Source organism: Salmo salar, chromosome 24 (assembly GCF_965601325.2).
Source record: "Salmo salar chromosome 24, fSalSal1, whole genome shotgun sequence".
In the NCBI taxonomy this organism is placed as follows: Eukaryota; Metazoa; Chordata; class Actinopteri; order Salmoniformes; family Salmonidae; genus Salmo; species Salmo salar.
In genome coordinates this window covers 49190079-49204197 of record NC_138314.1, presented here as the reverse complement: position 1 = coordinate 49204197, position 14119 = coordinate 49190079, and the positions used below count along the sequence as shown (strand labels likewise).

At 47.1% G+C, this 14119-nt stretch overlaps 1 protein-coding gene across 1 annotated transcript in view; it reads left to right on the top strand.

Moving 5' to 3' along the window:
- cfap299 (cilia and flagella associated protein 299) overlaps window positions 1–14119 on the top strand; it is a 259519-nt gene that overhangs the window by 199191 nt on the left and 46209 nt on the right. The window contains exon 4 of the mRNA XM_045706947.2: window positions 10909–11051. Coding sequence (XP_045562903.1) covers window positions 10909–11051 — 143 coding nt within the window. The remainder of the gene's footprint in view (window positions 1–10908; window positions 11052–14119) is intronic.

Genomic DNA, 14119 nt, shown 5'->3' with positions numbered 1-14119 from the left:
CAACACTCTGTAGGGGACACTGTCCACAACAACACTCTGTAGGGGACACTGTCCACAACAACACTTTGTAGGGGACACTGTCCACAACAACACTCTGTAGGGGACACTGTCCACAACAACACTCTGTAGGGGACACTGTCCACAACAACACTCTGTAGGGGACACTGTCCACAACAACACTCTGTAGGGGACACTGTCCACAACAACACTCTGTAGGGGACACTGTCCACAACAACACTCTGTAGGGGACACTGTCCACAACAACACTCTGTAGGGGGACACTGTCCACAACAACACTCTGCATCACCCCATACTGTTGGGGGGACACTGTCCTGAACAACACTCTGTAGGGGACACTGTCCAGAACAACACTCTGTAGGGGACACTGTCCAGAACAACACTCTGTAGGGGACACTGTCCACAACAACACTCTGTAGGGGGACACTGTCCACAACAACACTCTGTAGGGGACACTGTCCTGAACAACACTCTGTATCACCCCCATACTGTAGGGGGGACACTGTCCACAACAACACTCTGCATCACCCCCATACTGTAGGGGGGACACTGTCCACAACAACACTCTGCATCACCCCCATACTGTAGGGGGGACACTGTCCACAACAACACTCTGCATCACCCCCATACTGTAGGGGGGACACTGTCCACAACAACACTCTGCATCACCCCCATACTGTAGGGGGGACACTGTCCACAACAACACTCTGCATCACCCCCATACTGTTAGGGGGGACACTGTCCACAACAACACTCTGCATCACCCCCATACTGTAGGGGGGACACTGTCCACAACAACACTCTGCATCACCCCCATACTGTAGGGGGGACACTGTCCACAACAACACTCTGCATCACCCCCATACTGTTAGGGGGGACACTGTCCACAACAACACTCTGCATCACCCCCATACTGTAGGGGGGACACTGTCCACAACAACACTCTGCATCACCCCCATACTGTTAGGGGGGACACTGTCCACAACAACACTCTGCATCACCCCCATACTGTTAGGGGGGACACTGTCCACAACAACACTCTGCATCACCCCCATACTGTAGGGGGGACACTGTCCACAACAACACTCTGCATCACCCCCATACTGTAGGGGGGACACTGTCCACAACAACACTCTGCATCACCCCCATACTGTAGGGGGGACACTGTCCACAACAACACTCTGCATCACCCCCATACTGTAGGGGGGACACTGTCCACAACAACACTCTGCATCACCCCCATACTGTAGGGGGGACACTGTCCACAACAACACTCTGCATCACCCCCATACTGTAGGGGGGACACTGTCCACAACAACACTCTGCATCACCCCCATACTGTAGGGGGGACACTGTCCACAACAACACTCTGCATCACCCCCATACTGTTAGGGGGGACACTGTCCACAACAACACTCTGCATCACCCCCATACTGTTAGGGGGGACACTGTCCACAACAACACTCTGCATCACCCCCATACTGTAGGGGGGACACTGTCCACAACAACACTCTGCATCACCCCCATACTGTTAGGGGGGACACTGTCCACAACAACACTCTGCATCACCCCCATACTGTTAGGGGGGACACTGTCCACAACAACACTCTGCATCACCCCCATACTGTAGGGGGGACACTGTCCACAACAACACTCTGCATCACCCCCATACTGTAGGGGGGACACTGTCCACAACAACACTCTGCATCACCCCCATACTGTAGGGGGGACACTGTCCACAACAACACTCTGCATCACCCCCATACTGTAGGGGGGACACTGTCCACAACAACACTCTGCATCACCCCCATACTGTAGGGGGGACACTGTCCACAACAACACTCTGCATCACCCCCATACTGTAGGGGGGACACTGTCCACAACAACACTCTGCATCACCCCCATACTGTAGGGGGGACACTGTCCACAACAACACTCTGCATCACCCCCATACTGTAGGGGGGACACTGTCCACAACAACACTCTGCATCACCCCCATACTGTAGGGGGGACACTGTCCACAACAACACTCTGCATCACCCCCATACTGTAGGGGGGACACTGTCCACAACAACACTCTGCATCACCCCCATACTGTTAGGGGGGACACTGTCCACAACAACACTCTGCATCACCCCCATACTGTAGGGGGGACACTGTCCACAACAACACTCTGCATCACCCCCATACTGTTAGGGGTGGATCATGCTTTTGTTACATTGCTGCATTCTTCAGCTCTAGGAAACACTAAACAAAGCTTAAATCAGAAATAATTTCCGTCACGGAATTCAGGAAGTCAGTAGAGACCCAGAGAGAGAGAGAGGAGCACGAGTCCCAGCCTATATGTAGGACGTAGAAAAAAAAAACGAAGGAGGTTTTTAATATACATTTTTAAACACCAATTGAGATGCAGGAGGAGCCCTGTAATTTGAAGTATGTGGGTTCAAGCCTCTTATTTTGTGGCCAGTGCTTTACTGGCCTGTAGTTCTGCGAAGCCGCAGGGACCAAGGCAACAGCTGCTACCCAAATGGCACGTTAAATGTAGTGCACTACATAGGAAATAAGATGCTGTTTGAGCCGCAGCCAACCGCTACTCGGGTGGAACTGGGAGCTACAGCGGCCTGCCTGATTGACCAGGCTGCTTCCTGTTGGTGCCAGGCCACATTTGTTCTGCCCTCATGGCTAATGCCCTCATGGCTAACCCCTTCACGGCTAACCCCCTCAGGGCTAACCCCCTCAGGGTTAACCCCCTCATGGCTAACCCCCTCAGGGCTAACCCCCTCATGACTTACCCCCCTCTTGGCTAACCCCCTCATGGCTAACCCCCTCATGGCTAACCCCCTCATGGCTAACCCCCTCTTGGCTAACCCCCTCATGGCTAACCCCCTCACGGCTAACCCCCTCATGGCTAACCCCCTCTTGGCTAACCCCCTCTTGGCTAACTCCCTCATGGCTAACCCCCTCACGGCTAACCCCCTCATGGCTAACCCCCTCTTGGCTAACCCCCTCATGGCTAACCCCCTCACGGCTAACCCCCTCATGGCTAACCCCTCACGGCTAACCCCTCATGGCTAACCCCCTCATGGCTAACCTCAGGGCAGGGTGTAGCTGAGCTGAGGAGAGGACACCTGCTCAGAGCCCTGGATTTTTATTTACTCTGTTTCCTGCAGCACAAACACACACCAGCAAACTGTTTACAAATGCAGATGGAGAGCACATGTTGGAGGGAACCAGTGGTTCATATACTCTCTCTATACCTCCCTGTGTCCCTCTCTCTCTCCTCTCTCTATATCTCCCTGTGTTCCTCTCTCTCCTCTCTCTATACCTCCCGTGTTCCTCTCTCTCCTCTCTCTATACCTCCCTGTGTTCCTCTCTCTCCTCTCTCGACACCTCCCTGTGTTCCTCTCTCTCCTCTCTCTATACCTCCCTGTGTTCCTCTCTCTCCTCTCTCGATACCTCCCTGTGTTCCTCTCTCTCCTCTCTCTATACCTCCCTGTCTTCCTCTCTCCTCTCTCTATACCTCCCTGTGTTCCTCTCTCTCTCCTCTCTCTATACCTTCCTGTGTTCCTCTCTCTCCTCTCTTTATACCTCCCTGTGTTCCTCTCTCTCCTCTCTCTATACCTCCCTGTGTTCTGCTCTCTCCTCTCTCTCCTCTCCTCTCTCTATACCTCCCTGTGTTCCTCTCTCTCCTCTCTCTATACCTCCCTGTGTTCCTCTCTCTCTCCTCTCTCTATACCTCCCTGTGTTCCTCTCTCCTCTCTCTATACCTCCCTGTGTTCCTCTCTCTCTCCTCTCTCTATACCTCCCTGTGTTCCTCTCTCTCCTCTCTCTATACCTCCCTGTGTTCCTCTCCTCTCCTCTCTCTATACCTCCCTGTGTTCCTCTCTCTCTCCTCTCTCTATACCTCCCTGTGTTCCTCTCTCTCCTCTCTCTATACCTCCCTGTGTCCCTCTCTCTCTCCTCTCTCTATACCTCCCTGTGTTCCTCTCTCTCCTCTCTCTATACCTCCCTGTGTTCCTCTCTCTCCTCTCTCTATACCTCCCTGTGTTCCTCTCTCTCTCCTCTCTCTATACCTCCCTGTGTTCCTCTCTCTCTCTCTCCTCTCTCTATACCTCCCTGTGTTCCTCTCTCTCCTCTCTCTATACCTCCCTGTTTCCCTCTCTCTCTCCTCTCTCTATACCTCCCTGTGTTCCTCTCTCTCCTCTCTCTATACCTCCCTGTGTCCCTCTCTCTCCTCTCTCGATACCTCCCTGTGTTCCTCTCTCTCCTCTCTCGATACCTCCCTGTGTTCCTCTCTCTCCTCTCTCTATACCTCCCTGTGTTCCTCTCTCTCCTCTCTCTATACCTCCCTGTGTTCCTCTCTCTCCTCTCTCTATACCTCCCTGTGTTCCTCTCTCTCCTCTCTCTATACCTCCCTGTGTCCCTCTCTCTCTCCTCTTTCTATACCTCCCTGTGTTCCTCTCTCTCCTCTCTCTATACCTCCCTGTGTTCCTCTCTCTCCTCTCTCGACACCTCCCTGTGTTCCTCTCTCTCCTCTCTCGATACCTCCCTGTGTTCCTCTCTCTCCTCTCTCTATACCTCCCTGTGTTCCTCTCTCTCCTCTCTCTATACCTCCCTGTGTTCCTCTCTCTCTCCTCTCTCTATACCTCCCTGTGTTCCTCTCTCTCCTCTCTCTATACCTCCCTGTGTTCCTCTCTCTCCTCTCTCTATACCTCCCTGTGTTCCTCTCTCTCCTCTCTCTATACCTCCCTGTGTTCTGCTCTCTCCTCTCTCTCCTCTCCTCTCTCTATACCTTCCTGTGTTCCTCTCTCTCCTCTCTCTATACCTCCCTGTGTTCCTCTCTCTCTCCTCTCTCTATACCTCCCTGTGTTCCTCTCTCTCCTCTCTCTCCTCTCCTCTCTCTATACCTCCCTGTGTTCCTCTCTCTCCTCTCTCTATACCTCCCTGTGTTCCTCTCTCTCTCCTCTCTCTATACCTCCCTGTGTTCCTCTCTCTCCTCTCTCTATACCTCCCTGTGTCCCTCTCTCTCTCCTCTCTCTATACCTCCCTGTGTTCCTCTCTCTCCTCTCTCTATACCTCCCTGTGTTCCTCTCTCCTCTCTCTATACCTCCCTGTGTTCCTCTCTCTCTCTCTCCTCTCTCTATACCTCCCTGTGTTCCTCTCTCTCCTCTCTCTATACCTCCCTGTGTTCCTCTCTCCTCTCTCTATACCTCCCTGTTTTCCTCTCTCTCCTCTCTCTATACCTCCCGGTGTTCCTCTCTCTCTCCTCTCTCGATACCTCCCTGTGTTCCTCTCTCTCCTCTCTCTATACCTCCCTGTGTTCCTCTCTCCTCTCTCTATACCTCCCTGTCTTCCTCTCTCTCCTCTCTTCTCTCCCCTTCTCTCTACCTCTTTCTCTCTGCTCTTTCTCTGTACTATCTCTCCTCTCTCTCCCCCCTCTTCAAACCCCTCTCGCTTAACTTCCCTCCAAACAACTCTCAATCCCCTCTTCCTTCTTTATCATCTTTTGGCATTGATTGATGCATTCTCCCCGGGGATTTGTAGTACGTTGCATGGAAGTGTTATGTGGATGTTTAAAAAGAGCTCAAGAGAGTTTCAGCTCTCTTACACAATGTGCAACCCTGCATTTCTCTCTCTGTGTGTGTGTGTGTGTGTGTGTGTGTGTGTGTGTGTGTGTGTGTGTGTGTGTGTGTGTGTGTGTGTGTGTGTGTGTGTGTGTGTGTGTGTCCCTTCTATTTTTAAGCACAAGTCCAACACAATATGATGCTCAGAAATTCTTCTTAAAGCCTCCAGATATAACGGTGGAGAGAGTAGGAACGATAGTCTTGTACATTTGAGATTCTCCTGCCAAGACATCTGTCTAGTGACACACCCTGTCATTATAAGCAAGAAGAAACAGTGTCTTTTAATTATTTTCATCCTTATTTGCATTAGTGCACATAAAATCAGGCCTGTTAAGACCATTGTGATATAAATCAGGCCTGTTAAGACCATTGTGATATAAATCAGGCCTGTTAAGACCATTGTGATATAAATCAGGCCTGTTAAGACCATTGTGATATAAATCAGGCCTGTTAAGACCATTGTGATATAAATCAGGCCTGTTAAGACCATTGTGATATAAATCAGGCCTGTTAAGACCATTGTGATATAAATCAGGCCTGTTAAGACCATTGTGATGTAAATCAGGCCTGTTAAGACCATTGTGATATAAATCAGGCCTGTTAAGACCATTGTGATATAAATCAGGCCTGTTAAGACCATTGTGATATAAATCAGGCCTGTTAAGACCATTGTGCACATAAAATCAGGCCTGTTAAGACCATTGTGATATAAATCAGGCCTGTTAAGACCATTGTGATTAAATCAGGCCTGTTAAGACCATTGTGATATAAATCAGGCCTGTTAAGACCATTGTGATATAAATCAGGCCTGTTAAGACCATTGTGATATAAATCAGGCCTGTTAAGACCATTGTGATATAAATCAGGCCTGTTAAGACCATTGTGATATAAATCAGGCCTGTTAAGACCATTGTGATATAAATCAGGCCTGTTAAGACCATTGTGATGTAAATCAGGCCTGTTAAGACCATTGTGATATAAATCAGGCCTGTTAAGACCATTGTGATATAAATCAGGCCTGTTAAGACCATTGTGATGTAAATCAGGCCTGTTAAGACCATTATGATATAAACAAGACCTGTTCAAATTAAATCAAATTGTATTTGTCACATTTCACTGTGAGGTCTACTACACCTGTTGTATTCAGCATTTCACTGTGAGGTCTACTACACCTGTTGTATTCAGCATTTCACTGTGAGGTCTACTACACCTGTTGTATTCAGCATTTCACTGTGAGGTCTACTACACCTGTTGTATTCAGCATTTCACTGTGAGGTCTACTACACCTGTTGTATTCAGCATTTCACTGTGAGGTCTACTACACCTGTTGTATTCAGCATTTCACTGTGAGGTCTACTACACCTGTTGTATTCAGCATTTCACTGTAAGGTCTACTACACCTGTTGTATTCAGCATTTCACTGTAAGGTCTACTACACCTGTTGTATTCAGCATTCCACTGTGAGGTCTACTACACCTGTTGTATTCAGCATTTCACTGTGAGGTCTACTACACCTGTTGTATTCAGCATTTCACTGTGAGGTCTACTACACCTGTTGTATTCAGCATTTCACTGTGAGGTCTACTACACCTGTTGTATTCAGCATTTCACTGTGAGGTCTACTACACCTGTTGTATTCAGCATTTCACTGTGAGGTCTACTACACCTGTTGTATTCAGCATTTCACTGTAAGGTCTACTACACCTGTTGTATTCAGCATTTCACTGTGAGGTCTACTACACCTGTTGTATTCAGCATTTCACTGTGAGGTCTACTACACCTGTTGTATTCAGCATTTCACTGTAAGGTCTACTACACCTGTTGTATTCAGCATTTCACTGTGAGGTCTACTACACCTGTTGTATTCAGCATTTCACTGTAAGGTCTACTACACCTGTTGTATTCAGCATTTCACTGTGAGGTCTACTACACCTGTTGTATTCAGCATTTCACTGTGAGGTCTACTACACCTGTTGTATTCAGCATTTCACTGTAAGGTCTACTACACCTGTTGTATTCAGCATTTCACTGTGAGGTCTACTACACCTGTTGTATTCAGCATTTCACTGTAAGGTCTACTACACCTGTTGTATTCAGCATTTCACTGTGAGGTCTACACCTGTTGTATTCAGCATTTCACTGTGAGGTCTACTACACCTGTTGTATTCAGCATTTCACTGTGAGGTCTACTACACCTGTTGTATTCAGCATTTCACTGTAAGGTCTACTACACCTGTTGTATTCAGCATTTCACTGTGAGGTCTACTACACCTGTTGTATTCAGCATTTCACTGTGAGTTCTACTACACCTGTTATATTCAGCATTTCACTGTGAGGTCTACTACACCTGTTGTATTCAGCATTTCACTGTGAGGTCTACTACACCTGTTGTATTCGGCGCACCTGACAAGTACACTTTGATTTGAATTGAATTGGGGTTCCTTGCCTAAACCAGGACTCCAACATTCCTCCAGGCCGTGTTCTCAGTAACCCGACAAATTGACACAGTTGTTAGTGATGGCGGGGGATTCCTCCACCCATAACAGAGACAGGATAGGATAGGAGAGGGGAGTGTCCTCTCCTCTCCTCTCCTGTCCTCTCCTCTCCTGTCCTCTCCTGTCCTCTCCTCTCCTCTCCTCTCTTGTACTCTCCTCTCCTGTCCTCTCCTCTCCTGTCCTCTCCTCTCCTGTCCTCTCCTCTCCTCTCTTGTACTCTCCTCTCCTCTCCTCTCCTGTCCTCTCCTCTCCTGTCCTCTCCTCTCTTGTACTCTCCTCTCCTCTCCTCTCCTGTCCTCTCCTCTCCTCTCCTCTCCTCTCCTCTCCTCTCCTCTCCTCTCCTCTCCTGTCCTGTCCTCTCCTCTCCTCTCCTCTCCTCTCCTCTCCTGTCCTCTCCTCTCCTGTCCTCTCCTGTCCTCTCCTGTCCTCTCCTCTCCTGTCCTCTCCTCTCCTCTCCTGTCCTCTCCTCTCCTGTACTCTCCTGTCCTCTCCTCTCCTCTCCTCTCCTCTCCTCTCCTCTCCTCTCCTCTCCTCTCCTGTCCTCTCCTCTCCTGTCCTCTCCTCTCCTGTCCTCTCCTGTCCTCTCCTCTCCTCTCCTCTCCTGTCCTCTCCTGTCCTCTCCTCTCCTGTCCTCTCCTCTCCTGTCCTCTCCTGTCCTCTCCTCTCCTCTCCTCTCCTGTCCTCTCCTCTCCTGTACCTCTCCTCTCCTCTCCTCTCCTCTCCTCTCCTCTCCTCTCCTCTCCTCTCCTCTCCTCTCCTCTCCTGTCCTCTCCTCTCCTCTCCTCTCCTCTCCTCTCCTCTCCTCTCCTCTCCTCTCCTCTCCTCTCCTCTCCTCTCCTCTCCTGTCCTCTCCTCTCCTCTCCTGTCCTCTCCTCTCCTCTCCTCTCCTGTCCTGTCCTGTCCTCTCCTCTCCTCTCCTCTCCTGTCCTCTCCTCTCCTCTCCTCTCCTCTCCTCTCCTCTCCTCTCCTCTCCTCTCCTCTCCTCTCCTCTCCTCTCCTGTCCTCTCCTCTCCTGTCCTCTCCTGTCCTCTCCTGTCCTCTCCTCTCCTGTCCTCTCCTCTCCTCTCCTGTCCTCTCCTCTCCTGTCCTCTCCTGTCCTCTCCTCTCCTGTACTCTCCTGTCCTCTCCTCTCCTCTCCTCTCCTCTCCTCTCCTGTACTCTCCTCTCCTCTCCTCTCCTCTCCTCTCCTCTCCTCTCCTCTCCTCTCCTCTCCTCTCCTCTCCTCTCCTCTCCTCTCCTCTCCTCTCCTCTCCTCTCCTCTCCTCTCCTGTCCTGTCCTCTCCTGTCCTCTCCTATCCTCTCCTGTCCTCTCCTCTCCTCTCCTCTCCTCCTCTCCTCTCCTCTCCTCTCCTCTCCTCTCCTCTGTGTGTCTGTAGTAAGGGGATCTACGGATGGCTCCAGTCAGTCCTTAAAGTCATACAAATGTGATATCAGCCGATGAGCTATTCAGCCTGGATACTCTTACACACACACACACACACACACACACACACACACACACACACACACACACACACACACACACACACACACACACACACACACACACACCCAGAAGAGCCAGGTGACACCAAAGCTTCTTCATGTTTTGTTTAGCAGCCTTTTATCCTATTGGAAGCAGACAAATTATCTGTACCATCCAATGGGCATGAGAAGATCATTACCTGTTAACAACGACCTGTTAATTACCTGTTAACAACGTCCTGTTAATTACCAGTTAACAACGACCTGTTAATTACCTGTTAACAACGACCTGTTAATTACCAGTTAATTACCTGTTAACTACGACCTGTTAATTACCTGTTAATTACCTGTTAATTACCTGTTAACTACCTGTTAATTACCTGTTAACTACGCCCTGTTAATTACCTGTTAATTACCTGTTAATTACCTGGTAATGACCTGTTAATTACCTGTTAATTACCTGTTAACTACGACCTGTTAATTACCTGTTAACAACGACCTGTTAATTACCTGTTAACTACGACCTGTTAATTACCTGTTAATTACCTGTTAACAACGACCTGTTAATTACCTGTTAATTACCTGTTAACAACGACCTGTTAATTACCTGTTAACTACGACCTGTTAATTACCTGTTAATTACCTGTTAATTACCTGTTAACAACGACCTGTTAATTACCTGTTAACAACGACCTGTTAATTACCTGTTAACAACGACCTGTTAATTACCTGTTAATTACCTGTTAATTACCAGTTAACAACGACCTGTTAATTACCTGTTAACAACGACCTGTTAATTACCTGTTAACAACGACCTGTTAATTACCTGTTAATTACCTGTTAACAACGACCTGTTAATTACCTGTTAACTACGACCTGTTAATTACCTGTTAATTACCTGTTAACAACGACCTGTTAATTACCTGTTAATTACCTGTTAACAACGACCTGTTAATTACCTGTTAACTACGACCTGTTAATTACCTGTTAATTACCTGTTAACAACGACCTGTTAATTACCTGTTAACAACGACCTGTTAATTACCTGTTAACTACAACCTGTTAACTACCTGTTAATTACCTGTTAACAACGACCTGTTAACTACCTGTTAATTACCTGTTAACAACGACCTGTTAATTACCTGTTAATTACCTGTTAATTACCTGTTAACAACGACCTGTTATTTAACAACTGACTGACCAGGTCTATTGTGTTATAAAGGCCCAAATGTGCCTAATTTGATAATTTACATACTGTTTCCTCTTCTCTTTCTCCTGATCACTGTTTCTTCCTGTCTTTCCTCCAGTCCATTATTTTCATACGGGATCGTAACGCTCTTGGACAGGAAATCTCTGGCTATATCGACTACTCCCACAGACTGAAGACAGAGGAGTTTGATCCGTACTTCAATGGTAAGAAGAGGCTGCTGCCAAGAGCTACAGATTTAAGGTGAGCCCATGTCTTATTGTAATACAGTAACATGCCCATGTCTTATTGTAATACAGTAACATACCCCATGTCTTATTGTAATACAGTAACATGCCCCATGTCTTATTGTAATACAGTAACATACCCCATGTCTTATTGTAATACAGTAACATACCCCATGTCTTATTGTAATACAGTAACATGCCCCATGTCTTATTGTAATACAGTAACATGCCCCATGTCTTATTGTAATACAGTAACATACCCCATGTCTTATTGTAATACAGTAACATGCCCCATGTCTTATTGTAATACAGTAACATGCCCATGTCTTATTGTAATACAGTAACATGCCCATGTCTTATTGTAATACAGTAACATACCCATGTCTTATTGTAATACAGTAACATGCCTATGTCTTATTGTAATACAGTAACATGCCCCATGTCTTATTGTAATACAGTAACATACCCATGTCTTATTGTAATACAGTAACATACCCCATGTCTTATTGTAATACAGTAACATACCCCATGTCTTATTGTAATACAGTAACATGCCCATGTCTTATTGTAATACAGTAACATACCCCATGTCTTATTGTAATACAGTAACATGCCCCATGTCTTATTGTAATACAGTAACATGCCCATGTCTTATTGTAATACAGTAACATGCCCATGTCTTATTGTAATACAGTAACATACCCCATGTCTTATTGTAATACAGTAACATATCCCATGTCTTATTGTAATACAGTAACATGCCCCATGTCTTATTGTAATACAGTAACATGCCCATGTCTTATTGTAATACAGTAACATACCCCATGTCTTATTGTAATACAGTAACATACCCCATGTCTTATTGTAATACAGTAACATATCCCATGTCTTATTGTAATACAGTAACATGCCCCATGTCTTATTGTAATACAGTAACATGCCCCATGTCTTATTGTAATACAGTAACATACCCCATGTCTTATTGTAATACAGTAACATACCCCATGTCTTATTGTAATACAGTAACATGCCCATGTCTTATTGTAATACAGTAACATGCCCCATGTCTTATTGTAATACAGTAACATGCCCCATGTCTTATTGTAAAACAGTAACATACCCCATGTCTTATTGTAATACAGTAACATACCCCATGTCTTATTGTAATACAGTAACATGCCCCATGTCTTATTGTAATACAGTAACATACCCCATGTCTTATTGTAATACAGTAACATGCCCCATGTCTTATTGTAATACAGTAACATGCCCATGTCTTATTGTAATACAGTAACATGCCCATGTCTTATTGTAATACAGTAACATACCCATGTCTTATTGTAATACAGTAACATGCCTATGTCTTATTGTAATACAGTAACATGCCCCATGTCTTATTGTAATACAGTAACATACCCATGTCTTATTGTAATACAGTAACATACCCCATGTCTTATTGTAATACAGTAACATACCCCATGTCTTATTGTAATACAGTAACATGCCCATGTCTTATTGTAATACAGTAACATACCCCATGTCTTATTGTAATACAGTAACATGCCCATGTCTTATTGTAATACAGTAACATACCCATGTCTTATTGTAATACAGTAACATACCCCATGTCTTATTGTAATACCGTAACATTGTGAGTTGATGTGAGAGGCCAGTGGATGGATTGGGGACATGGGTTTTTAGCTAAAGAAAGACTCTGTGGTCAAAGTGTCCAGTATGTCAGTGGTTGTGGCTTGGACACTCTGTCAGGTCGTCCACTCTTCCCTTCACACAGAATAACATTTCCCTTGTCTTGTTACTTCAGTGTTTTCCTATATCCTGATTGAATTGAACACATCAGGGATGTCTGGTAGAAATCAATTTCTGTCCTTGAAGGAAGCAGTAGTTTGTGAATCACTATGGTTGTATCTGAAATTTATTGGTCCTTATTTAGGATCACTGTGTACATAGGACACACACACACACACACACACACACACACACACACACACACACACACACACACCCACACACACACACACCTGGCAGCAGGGAACTATTGAAAGCAGAACCCTCCTTACATTCCACATGTTCTGTCTCCTCACACGCTAACGTTCTTCTCTACGTCTCAGAGATACGCTAGAAACCCCGGGAGGACAAACACACCTGGAGAGGAAAGAGGGTGTGTGTTTACCCTTATTAAGCTCAAAAGTACACTTGTCAGACATGACAACAATACAGAACATTAACAATAGGTCAACCAATGAACTTTCAACTTTGGCCAGGATTCAAACCACCGCAGATTATCGCGCTGGACTTGACTTGAAAAATGTTTACACTATGACAGGTGGAACTGCAATCAAATCGCAAAGCTTAGCCTACTTAAAAAATATATGTTTTATTTTACCTTTCGTCCATACCTTATTAAGGCATACAAGTTTTAAACATCACTTTTTTAATGTGGATGCTTCCAAATGTGTGATATTATGGGATATCAACTTAGCCCTAGTCAGTTACTTATGAAATATCAATCAACCCTCCTAACCCTCCACACTCCCTCCCAACCCTCCACACTCCCTCCTAACCCTCCACACTCCCTCCTAACCCTCCCACCCTCCCCTCCCCCCTCCATCCCTCCACAACCCTCCCACTCCCCTCCTCCACCCTCCCCCCGCTCCCCCCCACCCCCACACCCTCCTACCCTCCCCTCCCCCACCCCCCAACCCTCCACCCCCACCCTCCACCTCCCCCCTCCAACCCTCCTAACCCTCCACAACCCGCTACACTCCCTCCTAACCCTCCACACTCCCTCCTAACCCTCCACACCCTCCCCTCCTCCAACCCTCCACCCCCACACCCTCCTAACCCTCCCACCCCTCCTACCTCCCCTCCCCCACCCCACACCCTCCCCTCCTCCACCCTCCCCCTCCACAACCCGCTCCACACCTCCACCCTCCCGTCCAACCCTCCTAACCCTCCACAACCCGCTACACTCCCTCCTAACCCTCCACACTCCCTCCTAACCCTCCACAACCCTCCACACTCACTCCTAACCCTCCTAACCCTCCACAACCCTCCTAACCCTCC